The 20,622-nt window shown below is 37.3% G+C and overlaps 1 protein-coding gene across 2 annotated transcripts in view; it reads right to left on the reverse strand.

The window, feature by feature from the left end:
• Nucleotides 1-19,648, reverse strand: part of LOC130013177 (uncharacterized) — a 120,585-nt gene extending 100,937 nt beyond the window's left edge. The window contains exons 1-3 of one of the 2 annotated variants that reach the window (XM_056101876.1): nucleotides 19,543-19,642; nucleotides 18,779-19,002; nucleotides 4,981-5,387 (exon numbers count right to left, since the gene is read on the reverse strand). In XM_056101876.1, the coding sequence (XP_055957851.1) occupies nucleotides 4,981-5,076 (96 nt within the window). In that variant the 5' untranslated portion in view covers nucleotides 5,077-5,387; nucleotides 18,779-19,002; nucleotides 19,543-19,642. Of the gene's footprint in view, nucleotides 1-4,980; nucleotides 5,388-18,778; nucleotides 19,003-19,542 lie in introns of both variants that reach the window. The other variant, XM_056101877.1, reaches the window with a different exon arrangement.
• Nucleotides 19,649-20,622: the final 974 nt, after the last annotated feature.

Below are 20,622 nucleotides of genomic sequence, written 5' to 3' on the forward strand. Positions count from 1 at the left end.
TATCAAATCAGAAACTGAATTTATAATAGATAACTCTGAGATAAAATCAAAATTAACTATGGTCAGTTATAATAGTAAGTGTAGGAGGAGGAATACACACATCAACAATTACACAAGACAACCCCACGGACACAACACACAATATCAACACATTTACAAAAATAAACAATAAATGTAAATATATATGTGAGCGAACATTTGGATAGTTGTGGTAAAGGTCAATTCAAGATTTTTCCTTTGTACAAGCTCAATATTAATGATAATGGTCTCTTGGATACAAAAGAAAACAAATTTATCGCTAAATATAACCCAATTTTGAATACTAAGGGGTGATTATTTTAATTATGTTTGATGTTTAATTAATGTTATTTCGTTTTAGTTCTTAAATTTTAAATAGTCATTTTCCTCTGTTATGACGTAACGTTATTGTAACAGCATAGTAACGCATTAAAATGGCCTGACGATTCGTTTGATAACGATGAAAGTACATGTACTAGCCAAAAATTTAATTTTTAGTGTTTTTTCTCCAATATCAGATCGAGTGAATGTATCTATGGACTAGCTGAGCGCCCACTGAGCTGCACAGTAGCGGGTCCGTAGAGATACAAGCGTCACTCAAAATGAAAACAAACGAACACTAAGAGAAACGTTCGAAGTAAACACGGGAATATTATATGGTTTATAATTCCAAGTGTATAAGCTTGCAGTGATTCGACAAAGGCTCTCTTGTCTTTACATGTATTAATGCTGACTACCGTCGGACAAACGAAGGCTGTGTGTGAATAAACCAGTAATTGTTATTCCATATAAACGTTTTAGAGCATTTCAAGACTGCTGCTCAATTCGACCAATTGTTGGAATGGACCGAGGATGATCTATATCTACAAATGATCCATTTACGTGAAAAGACATAACCGACCCGCTGTTGATTGGAACCTATTGAATACTGGGTATCATATTATATTATATCACTGGAATGTTGATTGCCCCAAAGAAACGTCAGGAAAGTCTCGAATTTTATATTGTTGCTAGCGAAGTTGCCCTCAACATTTATCGACAATATTACAGATCCATCATTACTCCATGTTATTAGATCCTCCATTACTGATATATTTGTTTAAAGAAAACATTGAAATGAATTTGTTTTCTCTTAAAGGCATTGCATTCATAGAAACATTCACAATACTGAACTTTGTTGGGTTTTCTCCAGGTCTTCCGGTTTCCTCCCACTGTTAAAGACCCCTACGCGCAAGCGAATTTTTGAAATAAAATTAAAACCATATGTTAGTCCCGAAATGACCTAGTTTTTGTCGAGTTGACGTTAAACTCTCTCTCTCTCTCTCTCTCTCTCTCTCTCTCTCTCTCTCTCTCACTGAGCGACCTTATGATCTAAAGCGCGCTTTTTAACCTACAGGGAGCACTACTCCCAATCACCGCCCTTATCAATATCCCAGACCTGTGAGGTTCTAATCTTCAGAAATGAATGTTCTGTTTTTTATCGACAAGCGGAGAACAAGGATGTAGATTTCTTTTACTTATATTTCGGTCTAAACTAAATGTTGTTTATAATCAAGACATTAATGGTGTTAATGCGTGATATCATGGACTTGATAGAAATGGATTTCGCATCATGTAAATCATTTCTCTACTAATCTGATTACTGGAAGCCATAAGTTGCATGACAACCATAAATAATGGTCGTTGCTAGGTGTAACGGTTATGTCATTAAAGACTATAGTGTTATACTTGTGTACAACTTCCCGGGATTTTTTGTTCACAATCGAACATTCAATAAACTAACAATACCCATAACAGTGCATAATTTTTGTTCAAAATCAAAAATCAATAAAATTAAGAGAAACCACTTAAATAGAAAGGAGTTAGACAATAAGAAAATCATTTCAATATTTTGCTTGTCTTTCAATAATACAGGGAAACCGCACACAAAAGGCCAGGCACTTAAAGAGAACAATTCACACAATGCCAACACTAAATCCAAATGTCAATGTAATTTCAAAAGTGTTTACTACGTGAACAGTACCAAAGGGATGTGTCCACCTACTCGTATATTACTGGGTCTCGGTCGTAAGTGTTTGTGCATGCGTAATAGATTTATTTAACGTCCGCTTCCGCCGATGCCAACAAAAAGGTCTTGGATATACTACAACTACGTAAACGGGCTATGTCCACCTACTCCTATATATTAGGTCTTGGCCGTGCGTGGTTGGGTGTGTGGGTGTGATAGCTTTTTTTAACGTCCGCCAGAATTAACTTGGATTTAATTCAAAAATGGCAAAGCCAGGCTACAACGGTGGTAACAATCAGTGCACACATTTTCGCTCAGAAATGGGGTTTAACTCCTACTGTTCTGCTCTGAACTGGGCTAATGAAGACGGGCATACGCCCGGACAGCCTCACTACGACACTACGGCCTACTCTTATATCGAATTCGAACTCGAACTGTCAGTGGATCTTTTACGTTCACGCCAAAGATTTTAGTCGCATCCGAACGACTAGACAGCTGTCCTTGTCAGCCCCGCCCCCCCCCCCCCCCGCGTCCTGCATCACTGACAAGGGGGAACCACGCCGGACAATCTGGATGAACTTTCTCAGCCAATGCAGGGATCGAACACCCGACCTCAGGCTATAGCGAGCCAGCGTCTCACCCACTTAGCCACTGTGACCCCCTATCGTCACTCAGAATAAAGTAATTTGAATGAAATTTTCAATTCATTTTGCATTAACTATCTTTGAACTGTTATTGTAAGAAGGACAAGCTCTTTATCTAAATCTTACATAATGATTTTTTTAATTGTAGCATGTATGTTAAGAGACAAAATATTGTTGTCAATCGATATCTGTTGAAAGATTAATTGAATCTTAGAGAGTAAAAACATGTAAGGATTATGAAACAAAGACAGACATGTAATAATTTCTACCTTATTTCTTTTGATGTTTTCAGCTTTACCTAATGCGGCTTTGTGAAGTTTTTGTTTGAAGCGTGATGGGCATCTTACATGCTGATAGGAATAGATGGAAAACTTCTTTCACTTGCATGTACTGGTTTGACCTTATGTTTTCGATGAACAGCGAGAGAGAGAGAGAGAGAGAGAGAGAGAGAGAGATGGAGTTTAACTTCCATTCGACACAAACTTGGTCATTTAGGGACTAACACATGGTTCAGTTTTTATTACAATAATTCGCTTGCGCGTAGGGGTCCTTATCAGTGGGAGGAAAGCGAGGGAACGGGAGAAAACCCACGAGGCTGAACAGGCGACCCTACTCCTTGTCACGTACAACCGGAGAATCGAAAGCACGCCAGATGAATAAATGACAGATTTATGATACAGCGCGCATGTGCTAACCATTCAGCCATCCAACCCCCTTCGATGAACAGAGGGCAACCTAACAATAGGTGGACTGGGCACTTTTATTTCGTGGCATGATCGATAACAATAACACGACAAGGATGTGTTTAATATGTTGGTAAGTCGGTTTCATGCGCTGTTATTTCCTACGGAGAGATACAGGACAGGGGTTTAACGTCCTACTGTCCTGCTCCTATACTGGGTTAATGAAGACGGGCATACGCCATACAGTATGCTATGAGGGAAATTTTGCCCGGGCAGCGGCACTATCGCCTACTCTTATATCGAATTCCAACTGCCAAGGGCTCCTTTACGTGCATTACAATGTATACACGGGACCTCGGTTTTTCGTATCATCCGAAGGACTAGACAGCTGTCCTTGCCAGGCCCTCCGTTCTGCACCACTGACAAGGGGAAATCACGTCGGTAAATACTACGATACGATGTAGGCTTATGGTGTGAATTAGTGGGCAATCGACACACACATAATTAATCATTACAGGCGTTCATTCACTCGCATATTTCTATCTACTAAGATTTTTCTAATTTCTTGATGTTTATGGTTGCCACGCAACAGGAGCGGAAACGTTTCAAACAACAAACGTCCTTTTATGTTTCCCCGGTGGAAGATAATGATAAAATATTTGCTTTTTTTTTCAAAGATTGTTTCGGATGTTTTCTCATTTTGAAAACCGTGCCAATTATGATACAAAACAACAAAGTCGGAGATGCACATGTAGACTTCTCGTTTTTCTCACCTCGGGATAACCATTTCTTCTCAAGAACATAATAGGGTTGTAACATTTTCATTTAAAACACCCTTTGTCTTCAGAGGACTCATCAATTAAGAGCTTCACCATTCATTCATTTATGTAAAACCTGCCGAAACTGATATTGTCCTTAAAGGTATCACTTATTAAGCTGTTTTGGGCAGTTTATAATTATTTCGTTGTGTTTTAGATGTCTAAAGATCTAGGCAACACACGGTTTTGTAATAAATAAACTCTGAGAACATAATCATGTTTACTGTATAATTATCATGCCCCAAATAATGACAAGGACAGTGTAAGATAATTATCAAAAACTATTCGAAATTACAACTCTTTATTCCAAGATCCTCGATCCATCTCAAACCACGCAACGTCACCACCACCCACAATGATCGAATGTGACGGACAATGTTGGACGGAAGAAATGATGATTGATTTCTGAAAGGCAGCATGCAAGAAAAATGTTGGACAGAAAATACTGAAATATGGAAATAATTAATTATATTCATGGACGAAATGGTGATTTCTGAAAGGTAGCGTGCAAGAAAAAAGTTGGACGGAAAATATTGAAACAATGAATTAAGGAAGTATGGTCATTTCTGAAAGACAGCATACAAGAAAAATATTGGACGGAATATACTGAACTACCGATACAGAAATAATGATTATATACGAGGAAATAATGATGAATTTTGACAATCATATACCTGCTCAGTTAATCTTTGATTCCAAGAAGAATTTTTCATTAATTCTATTTCCCTAGTTGTAGATAATAACATTGTTGTCTTTCAATCGTATTTTTTAAAAAAAAAAAACAGGATGAACATTAAAATATGTCTTACCCTAATGGCGCTATCCTTCCTTGAACCACACCTGATATTGGGAGGCATCATCATTTTATAAAAGGAACCCGGACGGCAAGACTCTTTTCCAATCATAAACACAAACCACAAAAGAACTTCGAGTAGAATCCAAGACTTTATATTCACTTATTATTTCCACAAATTTTATTGCCTTTTAATATAAGTCTAATTCCTGATTCCAAATCTGCTATGTATATTCACCATTGTACTCAATAACAGAATTAAACGGGGAGTTCTACAAAAGGAGTACGAGGCCGCCATTTTGAAAGTGCACTGTTTCTGCTGTATGGTCTATTGTTTCTGGAAGATGTAGTTGATTTATGCGTGGTCATTCCTCTCGCATTACACTGTCTGGTCAATATTGCATAATATCCAATATTCAACAACTGAAAAAAATAGAATACGGTTCAAGTGAATATGGGGCGTTTACAACAGAAATGGTTTACAAACAAATCTCCAAATTGATCAGCGGGGCGAGGTTGTTTTTAAGTTCACAGCTTTTTTTTTTTATAGACATTTGGATATATGTATCATTTATTTAACCAGTATCTTTTAAAGGAGCTAAATCGCTAATGTTTGGGACCTAGAAATTGACACAAATGGGTCGCAGCGCCTATAATAATGCAATATGAATGTATATAAACTGATTCACATTCAATCGTTTCCGTTTTTATTCTAATTCCAAATCAGTTATCTTCGGCGAAATACGCCAGGAATTTCGATCGAATGACAATAATCGCTAGCGTCTGGTTATTCCAGTCTACACCAATAGTATTTATTGCGCATGCTCTCCAGATAAGAATATGGCGTCACAATTTGACATGACTAGTGGAATATGTCTAGATTCGTTCTTCGAGTCACTTGTTTACAACTGGCGCTGAAACGCATGCATGGTACACGATTCGTGTACCAAAGGTAAAATGTTTCTTTTGTCTTAAATATTGGATATCAGAAGCCCATCTTTTCCCGGTAAGATCACAACATCAATGTTGATTTAAATTGACAATTAATTCGTGTTTTCAATGTCGAAGACTTTGTATGATATTGAGTTAGAGACTTAGCTACTTTAAAATAATGGTTTATTGTTGGATTAGTATCTTTAAAATACTGATTTATTGATTTATATTTCTAACTAAAATCTAATCTCCACCCCGTAAATTATCCAGTCTACATCTAGCGGAATAAGATCTGTATTTTAGTTTCATATCGATCTATTCCCTTTTTTAACTCATGCTGCACGCAATTTGGAACATTTTAATCCAAGTTTAATAAGTGATTTTTCCGATTAGAACATAATTCTGGCCTTTGTTTTGGTATAAACAACCCTAATTTGAATAAACAAGGAAATTAAGGAAAAAAATCAAACCGATTGTTTTTTGTTATTGAAAGGAAAATTAAAATGGCTACTATGTGATAAAGAAACTTTCTGATAAAATAAAATGAAATGAAACGGCTTACTTTTCGCTAACCAACCGGGCTAACGAAGACTGACTGACAGACGTCATACAGTGTACTATGGGTAATGTCAGGTTCCCATTATCACGATTCGCGATACGATTGAAATCGTGGTGTTTTAATCGTGGAGTTATCGTGGTGATCCTATCAGTCTTATCATATATGGTGGTCAGCCGTAGCAATCGTGTTGATTGTATCGAAACATATCAGAACGAATCTGCACGTACCAGATCGTGGACTCAATAGGGACAAGCCTATCGTAGCGCACCGATTACCAACAGTCAGGGAATCATGGGCGCTTTTTCTTGCATCACCGACAAGGAACGATTTTTTTAGACAGCCCGGAATCGAACCCGAAACTGTTTGGTCAGTAAGTTATATCTATATCTAGTTTGTGGAGTACGACTGGCTCAGTGAGTACGACCAGAAGGTCTCTTGTTTGCTCACGATGATGACGGAGAACTCTCCTCGGAATTTCCGGCGTGGCTTCTCCGTGTCAGCGGTGCAGGTTGGAGGAACTAGTCGTTTAGATAGGACGACAAATTGAGGTCACATATACCCATAAAAGAACCTTGATCATTTGAATTCAATATAAGTGCAGGCCGTTTCGCCATTGTCCAGAAAAAAGAATTCCCTCCAAGCACACTGTATGACGTATGTCCGCCTTCATTATCCAGGTTAGTGCAGAAAAGTAGGACGTAAAACCCGTTTCCTTTCATAGTAGTAAATCAGAAACTCCGGAGAATTATTTTCTAGGTATATTAATAAGAGTGCATTGCTCTTATTAATTGAACCCCAGGATTTTGTTGGGTGGAGTACAACGTAGTTTGAAAAGGTCAAACATTGTCTGATATTTTCCTGGAATTTAGACATGTTTAAGGCACCAACTTACAACGTGTCAGTATTGGCGTGTATTTTAATAAATGATAACATTACTTATATACCATATGATTAAGAAGAGAGAGAGAGAGAGAGAGAGAGAGAGAGAAACTAAGTCGTTTAGGGACTAACATGTCGTTCAATTTTACTTCAATAATTCGTTTGCGCGTAGGTGTCTTTAGCGTGGGAGGAAACCGTGTGACCCAGAGAAAACACAGGCGACCCTACCCTTGTCACGTATTATAAGCGGAGAATCGAAACCCTGCCACTTGACTCAGTGACAGACTTTGTGATCTAAAAAACACATGTTAGACAACTGGACCACCCAATCCGCACACAAATTAAAAATGCTCAATCAATTAATATATGTTTTGGCACCACAGCCTTATTTATCTTATAATATCAACAAATGTTAACATTAGCTTGACTACAATAACACGAATTATGAGTTTATTTAGTTTAAAATTCTGCTTAAATTATTTAAAAGTTAGAGTTAGGTGTCCTAGAGGAAGCACGTGGAATAATTAAAAGCACTTTTTCCTCGTATCATGATAAAAGAACCTTTGGCAGTTGGAAATCGAAATAAGAGTAAGTCATAGCGCCGCTGCCAAGGCAAAATTGCCCTCATAGCACATTGTATGTCGTATTCCCGTTTTCATTAGCTCAGTCGGTGCATTCACGGGGTAAGCTATGCTTACTCAATTGCCTCGCTGGCATTATTTTTCTTCTATTAGGCCATGTCTCACATGTTCTATTACTAAATTCTTGACATATTCTTGAAGCAAATATAAAAAGGTAGGTAAATTAATAGTAATTGAATCATTAATACGTATAATGTATTTAGTGGTTAATGTAACTGATACGTCATATATTTATAGAAACTCAAAACAGATGCAGGATAAGATTCCTTATACCTTAATATATGCTGTAATGATCTTTGGTATTTTAAAGAGAGAGAGGGGTGGGGAGGGAGAGACAGAGAGAGACAGATAGAGACAGAGATGGGGTTTAACGTCCATTCACACACACACACACTTGGTTATTTCTGGACTAACATATATGATTTCAGTTCAATATTTCGCAGTGTGGGGAAACCGGAGAACCCGTAGAAAATCCACGAGGTTGGTCAGGCGACTCTACTCCTCGTCACGTACTAAGTGTAGGATCGAAATCATGTCATCTGACTGAATGCTCAATAACAGACCCTACGATCTAAACTACACGCTTTTCCGACGTGGTTTCCCCTTGTCAGTGGTGCAGAACAGATGGCCTGACAAGGACAGCTGTCTAGTCGTTCGGATGAGACGACAAACCGGGGTTCCGTTTACACATTGGCGTGCACGTAAAAGATCCCTTGGCATTTGGAATTCGATATAAGAGTAGGTCATAGTGCCGCTGCCCGGGCAAAATGTCCCTCATAGCACACTGTTTGGCGTATGCCCGTCTTCATTAGCCCCGCCATATCCGGTTTCTTTTATGATAACAGATGCTATTTTTGAACATTTACTTTATTTTCTCTCTCTCTTTAAATCTTTATATTCAAAAAAATGTAATCAGAATGTCCCGATATTCTATATGGTTTCCCATTAAAGTCCTTAAGATGAACAGAGCGCGCGACAACCTCAAACATGGATATTGATATGTATAAAGTAATCATAACTTTACGAACCGTAACGAAAAATGATTATTTCAATATTTCATTAGCTCTGCACCAAAGAAATCAACCTATTTCTGCCTCTTAATGAGGTATTTTTTTCCAAACTTTAATATATTTTCTGAAAATCAATTCTTCGATTTTTAGAAATTACCAGAATTTCAACCTTCCTGCACAAAATGAAAGGCATAATTTGAAATTGTCCGTGTAATTTATTCATATACATGTAAATTAAAAAATGTAGTTCCATGTAATTACCTATATCGATAACTTATAATTAGTTTCTTAATTAATTGGCATAAACTGCTACAAACTATCGAACCCACGACCGTATTGATGTTAAATATAGCAGAAAATCGGAGTCATCAAAAAATCAATCCTCATTTTAGAAATGAAATGAAATGGATTTTAACGTGATACTTTTCTGCATCAACTGCGCTAATGGCGACGGGTGTACGCCATACAGTGTGCTATGAAGAAAATTTTGAGCAGACAGCGGCGCTACAGTCTACTCTTATTTCAAATTTCAAGAATCAAGAGGTTTTTTTTACGTGCACGCTAGAGAGTGGGAGAGCGGGCGAGTAGGGGGCCCGTAGAAAACCAACGATGAGGGAAATGTGACCCTACTCCTTTTCAAGCGCGGGGAATCAAAACCACACTACCTGACCTGATGACACAACTTTAACCATTCGGCAACCCAACCTCTTATTGATTTCAAATGATCAGTTCTAGGGGATGATCCATATCACTAAATTTTAAAACTTCTATGTGGCGCATTTTCAGTCTACAAATACTCCAGCACCATTTATTTAACCCGTGACTATGATTTATCAAAGTTTTAAATGTATCTTAATCGACATATATGTTGGCTTAATTTGTAAAATCTAGAAGCTATTTTGATTATTTAAAGTCATCGGAGCGCCATATGGATTTTCATTTGATGGTCGAGACAAATAAATAGTAACTATAAACCCCTTACATTGAATCTTATATAATCACCCGGACATAAATCCAGCCATTTTCAATGATAAGTAACGAATCGAGTCGCTTTATGGCGTATTTTCGTTATTCATTATCGGCGGTAGTCCAGACGGAATAGATCGTTTCTCAACGCTTTCAATAAATTGACAATTTACAATCATTATTTTAAAATCTAGTTATCTATTGATGTGAAGAGAAGCATAGCATTTTCATAACGATTTAAAGTATAATTTTAATGCATTTTAATGAATTTTAAGGTCTTCTAAAGATGCATTATGTAAGAGCTAAATCTGTATAATGCAGATCTTTTGTTTGCCCTCAAATGTTATATAAATCATTTTTAATTAGACATTTATTCACATGCCAAGCCCATAATCAACTCCCTAGATCATCGGGTGGTTTTGATTTTCAAAGGATTTAAACTTGATTTTCCTAGTTAATTATTTAATTCGAAAATGGACAATCGAGACTTTATCATCGTAACAACGGTGACAATGACATTCGAGACTACATTATTCTTCAAACGGCCATAACTCCGCTCAGAATGAAGTGATTTGATTGAAAATTTCAAAATATTCCCTTTCCATTGTCTATTTTTTAACTATTACAGCGATAAATATCAGCCCTTTATCTACATCTTACATAATACATCTTTAACGATTAATATTTTAATGCATTTTAAGGGAATGTTTAAAGTGGGGAGTCAAAATAATATATATATGTAAACCGCTCGGATAACAACAGAAACTTGGATAGGCGATAAACAACACTAACAGGACATCGATATGTCACCCGTATTACAATATTAGAAACACAAGGACAATTGGGACAAATACAAATGTTAAAATCAAAACAAAATAACATGCCGTAAACCTGTCACTAAAATTTAAATAATAATGTCAGAAACACAACCACGACAGTTGGGACAAATACGTTAACATCAAAGCAAAACAACGTGTCATGATGGGCAAATACTGGCAATATTACTCGCGATTCCGTCATAACAAAACTGAGTAGGGCAAGTAATTAATACTTTTATGGGGATGAATTGAAAATAAAAGCATTCGGTTTCAAATATTGTAGTTTATTGTGATTGGGAAAATAGCAAAATGACAGCTCCCAGACAAAACATATAATTGGATTGTAAAACATGTGATATTTGTAACAGAGTCCCGGTGAATCAGAGAATAAGGCGCTGGCGCGCTAACTAGGAGTTCAGGGATCCAATCCCTGTGCTGGCCCAGAACGTTCCCCGGAATTTTCCAGCGCGGTTTCCTTATGTCAAGGAAAGGAACAATGCTTAGTCGTTCGGGTGGATCGAAAAACCGAGGTCCCGTGTGCACGTTGATGTGCCCGTAAAAGAACCCTTGACACTTGGAATTCAAAATTAGAGTAGGCCGTATATAGCACGCTGCATGGCGCGTGCCAGTCTTCATTAGCTTAGTCAATACATTTCATTTAATTTTACACCGTCGTTATTATCCCGGTTGGTGCAGAACAGTAGGACATTATAACCCATTTCTACGTGGCAAGGAGTAGGGTCGCCTGTCCAACCTCGTGGGTTTTCTCCGGGTCCTCCGGTTTCCTCCCACTGCTAAAGACCCCTACGCGCATGCGAATTGTGTAAATAAAATTTAACCATATGTTAGTCCCGAAATGACCTAGTTTGTGTCGAGTGGACGTTAAACCCCATCTCTCTCTCTCTAACCTATTTCATTTCAGACAAAACAACGGATAGGATTGTAAAAACATGTCATATTTGTAAACTGCATTCGTTATTATTGTATATATTTCAATTTCAAAAATGTTATAAAGATAAATACAACTTAATAATTTGATTGACATGTTTATTGTTATCTATCAACAGTAATTGCTATATGATATCAAATATTGAATCATTTACTACACGTGTTCGCGATGGATTGAACACAGTAACCTAGCCTAACCTTTATCATTCTTATCGTGTCAAAAATGAGAAAGTACAGTTTCTATTGATGAATCGCTTCAAATTAAAGAAACCTTATTAGGCTGCAACCAGAATTGACTCAGCTCTTTTATATGACATTTTATAAGTAGAATATAGACGGTATGATACACGATAATAGATATTTGGATAATGTCACTACTGTAAATCAGAAATTACATTTTCTATATTTGATGCTGTGCTTCTTCGTTTATAATAGTCTAGCGGTTGACCCGGTGCAGCCCGGTTCGGTGATAGCCATGAACTGGAAGTTGCATAACTCTAAAACCGGAAGTGATATTCCTTCACCACCAGGCCTATGTTAATCCGAACTACCCCATGACACCAAATTTCATCCTCGGGACAGCCCTAGAGTAGCCTTGAACTAACCAGGCGTGAGCGACGGTACCATTCAATTTTGACTATTCGCGTATTTCGACGGACAAAACTGATTAGAAAATTCAATTAAAAATTTAAAAAATTGAATGTAAATCCGTTTATATACACCAATATTACATTATGTTCTTTTTTGGTCCATTTTCGTCCATTTTAGGTTCCCAATATTAGAGATTTAGCGCCTTGAAGTTTTTCCGTGTTTGTGTTTTGGATGCCAGTAATCACCAATAAACCTATAAGAGATACTACAGATTTCAGAGGATATCTGGTAATTGGGACAATCGCATATGGTCACAGAGTACAAGGTTGACTTTAATCATGTGACCTGACAATACACGCTACTATCAATTCCTTTTCTTAACTTCGGGAAACTTAGTTATCTAGACACGAACGTATTTAGTTATTTCTTTATTTCACCTTCAGAGAGAGAGAGAGGGGGGGAGGGGGGGGGGGCAGAGAGAGAGGAATGGGGCGAGGGAAGGGGTTAACGTCCAACCACCACAAACTATCCTTTTCGAGGCACAATTTTATTTCAATAGATCGCTTGTACGCAAGGGTCTTTAGCAGTGACAGGAAATCGGAGGACCCGGAGAAAATTCACGAGGTTAGGCAGGCGACACTACTTCTTGCCAAAAACAAACGTAGGATCGAAACCACACCACCTGTCTCAATGACAGACGTTATGGCCTAAATCACACACATTAAGTCCCTCGACCACCTACAATCACCACCATCCGCTAACAAGAAAATGGTAACTGTTTCTGAGCGCTGCACCTTGAAACGAATAATTGTTTTCTGAACTATAATACGACATTAACCCAGTTTTGTTTTACATTACAACATAATCCGGGGTGTCTTCTATAAATGGTACCTGGGGGTTTGGATGGCCGAATGGTTAGCACGTGCGTGCTATATCATGCGGCCTGTCATTGAGTCAACTGGTGTGGTTTCGAATCCCCGGTTGTACGTGACAAGGAGTAGGGTCGCCTGTCCAACCTCGTGGGTTTTCTTCGGGTCCCCCGGTTTCCTCCCACTGCTAAAGACCCCTACGCGCAAGCGAATTATTGAAATAAAATTAAACCATATGTTAGTCCCGAAATGACCTCTTTATCTCTCTCTATAAATGGTACCACTTTCACCCTGGTGACCACCTATGTTCATGAAATAACACCCTTTACATGTTTTCTAGTTTATACACGTTCAGCACCATTAAACTCTCGTTAATAAAACTAGTAAATTAGAGTGCTGGGCGACAGCGAAACTAAATACAGACATTATTCACGGACTGCCCGGAGTAAATTATGACTATACGGCTATATTTGTAAACTCCATCACCGAGTTCGATCGATATGTTTACCTGTATTTACCTTGATGGTAACCTGTCGGGTGCGAGGTGTGGCCTTGCTTTCTGATAATGTCACTGGTTAAATTTATGGTTTTTACTCGTGTAGCAAATCAGAATAAAACGCCATTTCCAGCTCGTTAAACTAATGTCTATAGAACTTTGAAAGAAACATCGACTTTTGTGTTTACAATTTCATTAAAGACTTTATTCGTGCTTTTAGCGCTATATAATTTCTTGCAAACGACAATAATGTAAAACTTGAATCTCTAATAGGAATACCAGTTCAAAAATGGCCCAATTCCATTCAGCATACAAAGATATGACGAATTGAAAATTCCACCGACGTATGCTGCTCAATGTGTAACAAATTCACACGCCATCTTTATATGCTGTGAACCAGATTGATGGGCCTGTTTTAGATATTTAGCATTGTAGTTCCACATTTACTTAATCATACGTATCCTGGACATGTCAAATCCGGCCTCGACATTTTTCAACGTGATTTGCTCTTGTCAATGGTGCAAGATGAATGGGCTTAACAGGGAACAGTTCGGTTGATGCAAAAATCGTAAAACGTTAAACCCCATTTCATTTGGTTTCAAGTCCACAGTATCGCTTAAAACATTACCAAGAGGTTACATTTATATCCCTATATGAAAACAATAAGAAACTGTTGCGCAACATTTACATATATAATTAAGTGGATATTTTGATTTGTAGCAAGTTATCGTAGAATATAAGGAGAGTTGTGTGTTTTATGTTTTCTGCCATATAACTGTCACTTTCATTCAATCATTCTGACATCTCTTTGTCTCGAATTGTAATTGTTTGTTAAAGGTAATCTTTTCTCATTATGAACACTCTAAGTTCTGATATGAATTGAATTGAAATGGGGTTTAAACGCCCCACAATTCTGCTCCTTCAGGGCTATTGAAGACGGACATACGCCATGCAGCGATTTTGCCTAGGACTACTGTTATATTTACAGACAGTTCAGAGTACTCACAAAACTGTTCTAAATAAAATGAAATGAAATGGGGTTTAACGTCCTACTTTTCTGCTCCATCAGGGCTAATGAAGACGGACATACGCCATGCAGTGTGCGATGAGGGAAATGTTGCCTAGAACTTCTGTTATATCGAATTCCAACTGTCAAGGAATTTTTGTTTACGTGTACGCCAACGTGTAAACGGGGCCTCGATTTTTCTTTCAATCAGTATAAGGCCCTCCATCCTTCATTACTATGACAAGGTGAAACCACATCGGAAAATCCAATGAACTTTTTCGTCCAATGCAAGGATCGAACACGGGACCTCCAGGTTAGTGAGCCAGCGCCTTAGTCACTTGGGGAGTGGTCGAATGGTTAACGCGTGCGCGTTGGAACAGAAGGTCTGCCATTGAGTCAAGTGACGTGGTTTCCCCGCTTGTACACGTGACAAGGAGTAGGGTCGCCAGTCCAACCTCACGCAAGCTCATTATTGAAATAACAATGAGCCATACTTTAGTCCCGAAATGACCTAGTCTGTGTCAAGTGGACGTTAAATACTCTCCCTCTCTTCATCAGCATATGCTCGATTCCCCGGTTGTACGTGGCAAGGAGCAGGGTCGCCTGTCCAACCTCGTGGGTTTTCTCCTGGTCCTCCGGATTCCTCCCACTGCTAAAGACCCCTACGCGCAAGCGAATTATTGAAATAAAATTAAACCATACGTTAGTCCCGAAATGACCTAGTTTGTGTCGAGTGGACGTTAAATCCCATCTCTCTCTCTCTCTTTTACGGGTATATGCCATGCAGTGTGCCATGAGGAAAATGTTACTGTGACGCTAAAGTCTACTCTTATATCGAATTCCAGCTGCCAACGAACTTGTACACAGAAGCTCGAGTTTCTTTTCCGTCCGAACGAATAGACGATGACTTTGCCAGGCCCTCCGTCCTGCACGAATTTGAAAAAGTCGATATTGTACATTCGGCTCGACACAAATCCAATGTTGAGAAACAGTTTAGACCAATGATAATGTTAATATGTATTTGTGTCAGAAAATGTTAAAAAAAACTATAACAAATTAGATCAGCAAAGTGTAATGAGCAACAGTAGATCATTAAACCACATCGTCTTTGATGTGGCATATATCAAAGACTACATAACTACAGTAGGTATAATTATCCAGCCTTCAGACCACTGGATGTCGTAATATATTGTTCATTTAGTGACCTTTGAAAATGTTCTATATTTGTTAAGTCAAATAAATACATACTGGTACAGAGAGAGAGAGAGAGAGAGAGAGAGAGAGAGAGAAAGAGAGAGAGAGAGAGGGAGGTGTGGGGGGTCGGAGTTACATCAATTTGACAGAGATTAGATCATCTCGGGAATATACAATGGCTCAATTTTATTTAAATAAGTCGCTTGGTTCTTTAGTATTGGGTGGTTGGACAAGTGACCCCACGCCTTGTCACGTACATACTCGGAATCGAAAATAGGTTCCTTGACTCAACGACGAAGTTTATAATCGGAAGCGCACGCCAAGACTATTCGACAATCCCCCCCCCCCACACCACCTCCACACACACACGCACATACACAAACACACACTCACACTACACTTTGAAGGTTCCTATTAACAAACAGGATTGCGTAATATTTATTTTCAGATTAAAGAAATTGCGGGTTTGAAATTTGATTACTTGGTGATCGAAATCAAGTCTAAACAAAATTAGAAACTGCTTTTAAAAATATTTGCTGTCTTCAGCAGTCTTTGCTAGAATCAGCCACAATGTAGTCCTAAGTCAACGGCACGAACGAAAGGTTTAAATTGTTTTATTTCGTCTTGGCAGGACGGATGGCCCGACAAGGACAGTTGTCTAGTCGTTCGGATGGGTATTAAATCCGAGGTTCCGTGTACACATTGGCGTACACGTAAAAGATACCTTGACATTTGGAATTCGATATAAGAGTAGGCCGTAGTGCCGCTGTCCGGGCAAAATTTCGCTCATAGCACACTGTATGGCGTATGCCCGTCTTCATTAGCTCAGTCGGAGCAGAACAGTAGGACGTTAAACCCCATTTCATTTCATTTCTTCGACCCATAAGAAACCGGTTATCTCGTCTTTTGGTGAAACTTATCAGCAGATTGGGTATGGTATTCTGTATATTAAAGAAAACTCATGTTAATTTGTTTAATTATTGGGTCGTATGTACATTGTATTAGTAGATGGGGCCCAATATTACTCAATATAACAGAATTATTACTGAACTACAACTTTTGGTACAGTGGTTTTTTTAATTACACCAAGCCCTACCTGGTTCAAATTTGATGTTCGAATAAATAAGTTACCGAGATAACTCCAGCTGTAAAGCCACTTTGAAACAAAACGCCTCGGTTAAAATATATATATGTATATCATATGATCGTAGATCTTTGACCTTGCGAAACAAATTTATCTGCAAACGCCAAAATAGGCTACCTAAAGTAGTTTCTTTCTTCACTTTCTTGATATTTTATATGCATTAGTTTTTAGAATCATTTTATTTTTATTTTGTATGCATTAGTGTTTAGAATCATTTTATTTTGTATGCATTAGTGTTTAGAATCATTTTATTTTGTACGCATTATTGTTTAGAATCATTTTATTTTATACGTATTAGTGTTTAGAATCATTATATTTTTTACGTATTAGTGTTTAGAATCATTATATTTTTTACGTATTAGTGTTTAGAATCATTATATTTTTTACGTATTAGTGTTTAGAATCATTTTATTTTATATGCATTAGTGATTAGAATCATTTTATTTTTTACGTATTGGTGCTTGTAATTATTTTATTTTATCATTTTATTTGATATGTATTAGTGATTATAATCATTTTATTGTTTATGTCTTAATGTTTATAATCATTTATTTTGTATGTATTAGTGTTTATATTATACGTATCAGTGTTCATAACCATTTTATGTTATATATATATAATTTAAAACATGGTTAAAAGTTGTGTAAAATTGAAAACGGCTTCATCATTTTAAATTCCACCCTGAACGTTTGCGCTTGTATTTTTTTCTTGGTTTTTCAAGTTAGAAATGTAAGACGTGACCTTTGTTTATAGAGCAGTAGAAAAAAATAAAAGGCAGTTGATTAGATAATATCGGGCTAATTATCTCAATTGTAATCCGTCAGTTGTTTTAGTTATTGATTCAATTATTACCTGCAAACTCTTCTTTTGCGAATCATTCAAGTTGCAAAACATAACCAGCCACTGAGCAATGTAGCTGTTTAAAAATATACAATTTTAACAGTGTAATGAAAATGAAATGCAATAGGGTTTAACGCCCAATCTGTCTGCATCTACGGGGCTTATGAAGACGGGCATACGCCATGCAGTGTGCAATGAGGGGAATTTTACCCGGACAGGGGCACTACGGCCTACTCTTGTGTAGACGGGAACTCGGTTGTTCGTCCCATCCGAACGACTACACACAGTACCTTGCCACATATCACCAATGAGAATGTAAACTACACGAAAGAAACCCAAAGTTGTAACTACATTTCGAACCATATCGTACCACACATCCACAAGAAGGAATATAAATTACATTAAAGAAACCCAAAATATATAATCAAAGTTGTGAGTACATTTCGAACCATGTCGTACCACACATCCACAAGGAAGAATATATACGACATTAAAGTAATCAAAAATATATATAATCAAAGTTGTCACACGAAAGAAACCCAAAATATATAATCAAAGTTGTAACTACATTTCGAACCATATAGCACTACAAGAGAATATAAACTACATTAAAGAAATCAAAAATATATAATCAAAGTTGTAACTACATTTCGAACCAAATCGTACCGCACATCTCCAAGAGGGAATAGAAATTACATTAAAGAAACCAAAAATATATAATCAAAGTTATAACTACATTTCCAACCATATCGTACCACACATCGACAAGGGAGAATATAAACGACATTAAAGAAATGAGAAATATTAATCCAAGTTGAAGAAACTTCTGGATTCGTGGCATTTTATTCTGATTTTTGTTATTTCGTGTTGCAAAATCATGTTTACATAATTTATTTATAAAAGTAATCAGACTAACTTACAAGACACAGCAACCGTTTGGGATTCAAGCCAGTTTTCGACAACTTCTTTTTCGTGAAATCAGAATTTCTAACGATTTTCATCCAGAAAAAAATCAGCCTTGACGTAAACCCACTCCAGAATAGCTTGATGATAAAGTATATTTTTTCATCAGTGTAGAAATCAATAGGACTGGTTATGTATGGTCTTAAGTTTTTAAAAACAATATTTCGCCATAGCTAGTCATCTGGAATAAATTTATTATTACGCCATTAAGTGACATATCAAATATTAGTCACCCAGGCATAGTATACTTGTTTACAGTCACTGATATTTTAAGATTAACAGTCATTAGAGAGAATTTTTAGGATAAATAAAACGATCGGATCGTCAACATCCGAAGAAACAATGAATGAATGAAATAGGGTTTAACGTTCTACTGTTCTGCTAAAACCGGGGAAATGACGACGGAAATACACCAAACAGGGTGCTGTGATGGAAAATTGTGCCCGAACAGAATTGAATTTAAACTGTCCGGGGTTCTTTTACGTGCACGCCAAGGTGTACACGGGATCTCGATTTTTCATCCCACCCGAACAAATAGACAGCGTTCCCTGCCAAACTGAAGAAACAAACTCTTAAATTAAAACACTACGTAATCGGGAAGCATACTTCTGGTTTTCGAATAAAACTGTTTTGTTTTTATCAAATTATTTAATATTTCAAATATATTTCAATTCTGAAAATATCGAATTTTGAAGCGCTATAAAAACATGTAAGTACTTACCTTTTGAAAGAAAAGTTTCAGAGTTGTTAAAAGAATTTTAAAAGTTCATCCTAAGAAACAAAAATCCAATAATTAATTGAGAATAAACAAAACACTATCTTCCGAATATCCAAACATTTTACACGTGTTATTATAGCCCCCAACAGAATATTCTTCTAATATAGAGAGTGTAAATATATGAGAACTCTTCAGTATATGGACTAGTGACTGGTAGCGTTAATTCCACGGTACTGATAGGAAAATAAAGCAGCACGCGAGCTGATTGAAATAATTATTGGTGCTATAGTTCTATAAAATAGCGACTTTAACCAAAGATCTGCTGCCATCAACTGGTAAACTCCAATAATACACTGGCTGTCTGACTCTACACTCTAGTCTTTCCATACAAGCCGAGCTGAAAACAACTTTTCGATTCCTATCGATCGTAAAAAGACTATATGTATAGCTCGCTAAAGCTTCAAATCGTAACCTGCATCCAGTCGCTGATTATCACAAGATATCAAAAGACATCATATATGTTTATTTTGACAATTGGACTATTTATATATATCCCATATTAAACCACAGAGGCGTGTCCTGGAATTTGAGTAGAGAAGATCTTGGGTTGGATCTGGTATGGGGTCTTGGGGATTACCCGAGGATTGTATAAAGTCGGAAACTCGGAGACATTATTACAGCTCATTTGGGTGCATACATATATAGGATTAGAGTTGAGTGGGTCCAAAATGGAGAGAGAGAGAGAGAGAGAGAGAGGGATGGGGGCGAGGGGATGGGTTACGATGTATGTAGGAAAAATAAAATGTGCTCTGTGATACCAAGAGCCTGAACTGACGATTATCTAATTTAATAATGGTATTCAAGATTAGAATATTAGTTAAGGGTGGGTAGGGTTTAGCAAGGAAATGTTGACGTTATGAAGGTATGAAACTGATGTCCGCGCATTACAGATTACAGTTGGAATTTGATGACGAGTAGCTGAAAACGCCGTTGATCGGGCCAAATGAATGTCCATCTTAGCATACTGTATGGCGTGTGTGCATCTACATTATGCATGGGATTTCTTTATAAAAACAAAAATTA

This window comes from Patella vulgata, chromosome 6 (genome assembly GCF_932274485.2).
Source record: "Patella vulgata chromosome 6, xgPatVulg1.2, whole genome shotgun sequence".
Classification (NCBI taxonomy): domain Eukaryota; kingdom Metazoa; phylum Mollusca; class Gastropoda; family Patellidae; genus Patella; species Patella vulgata.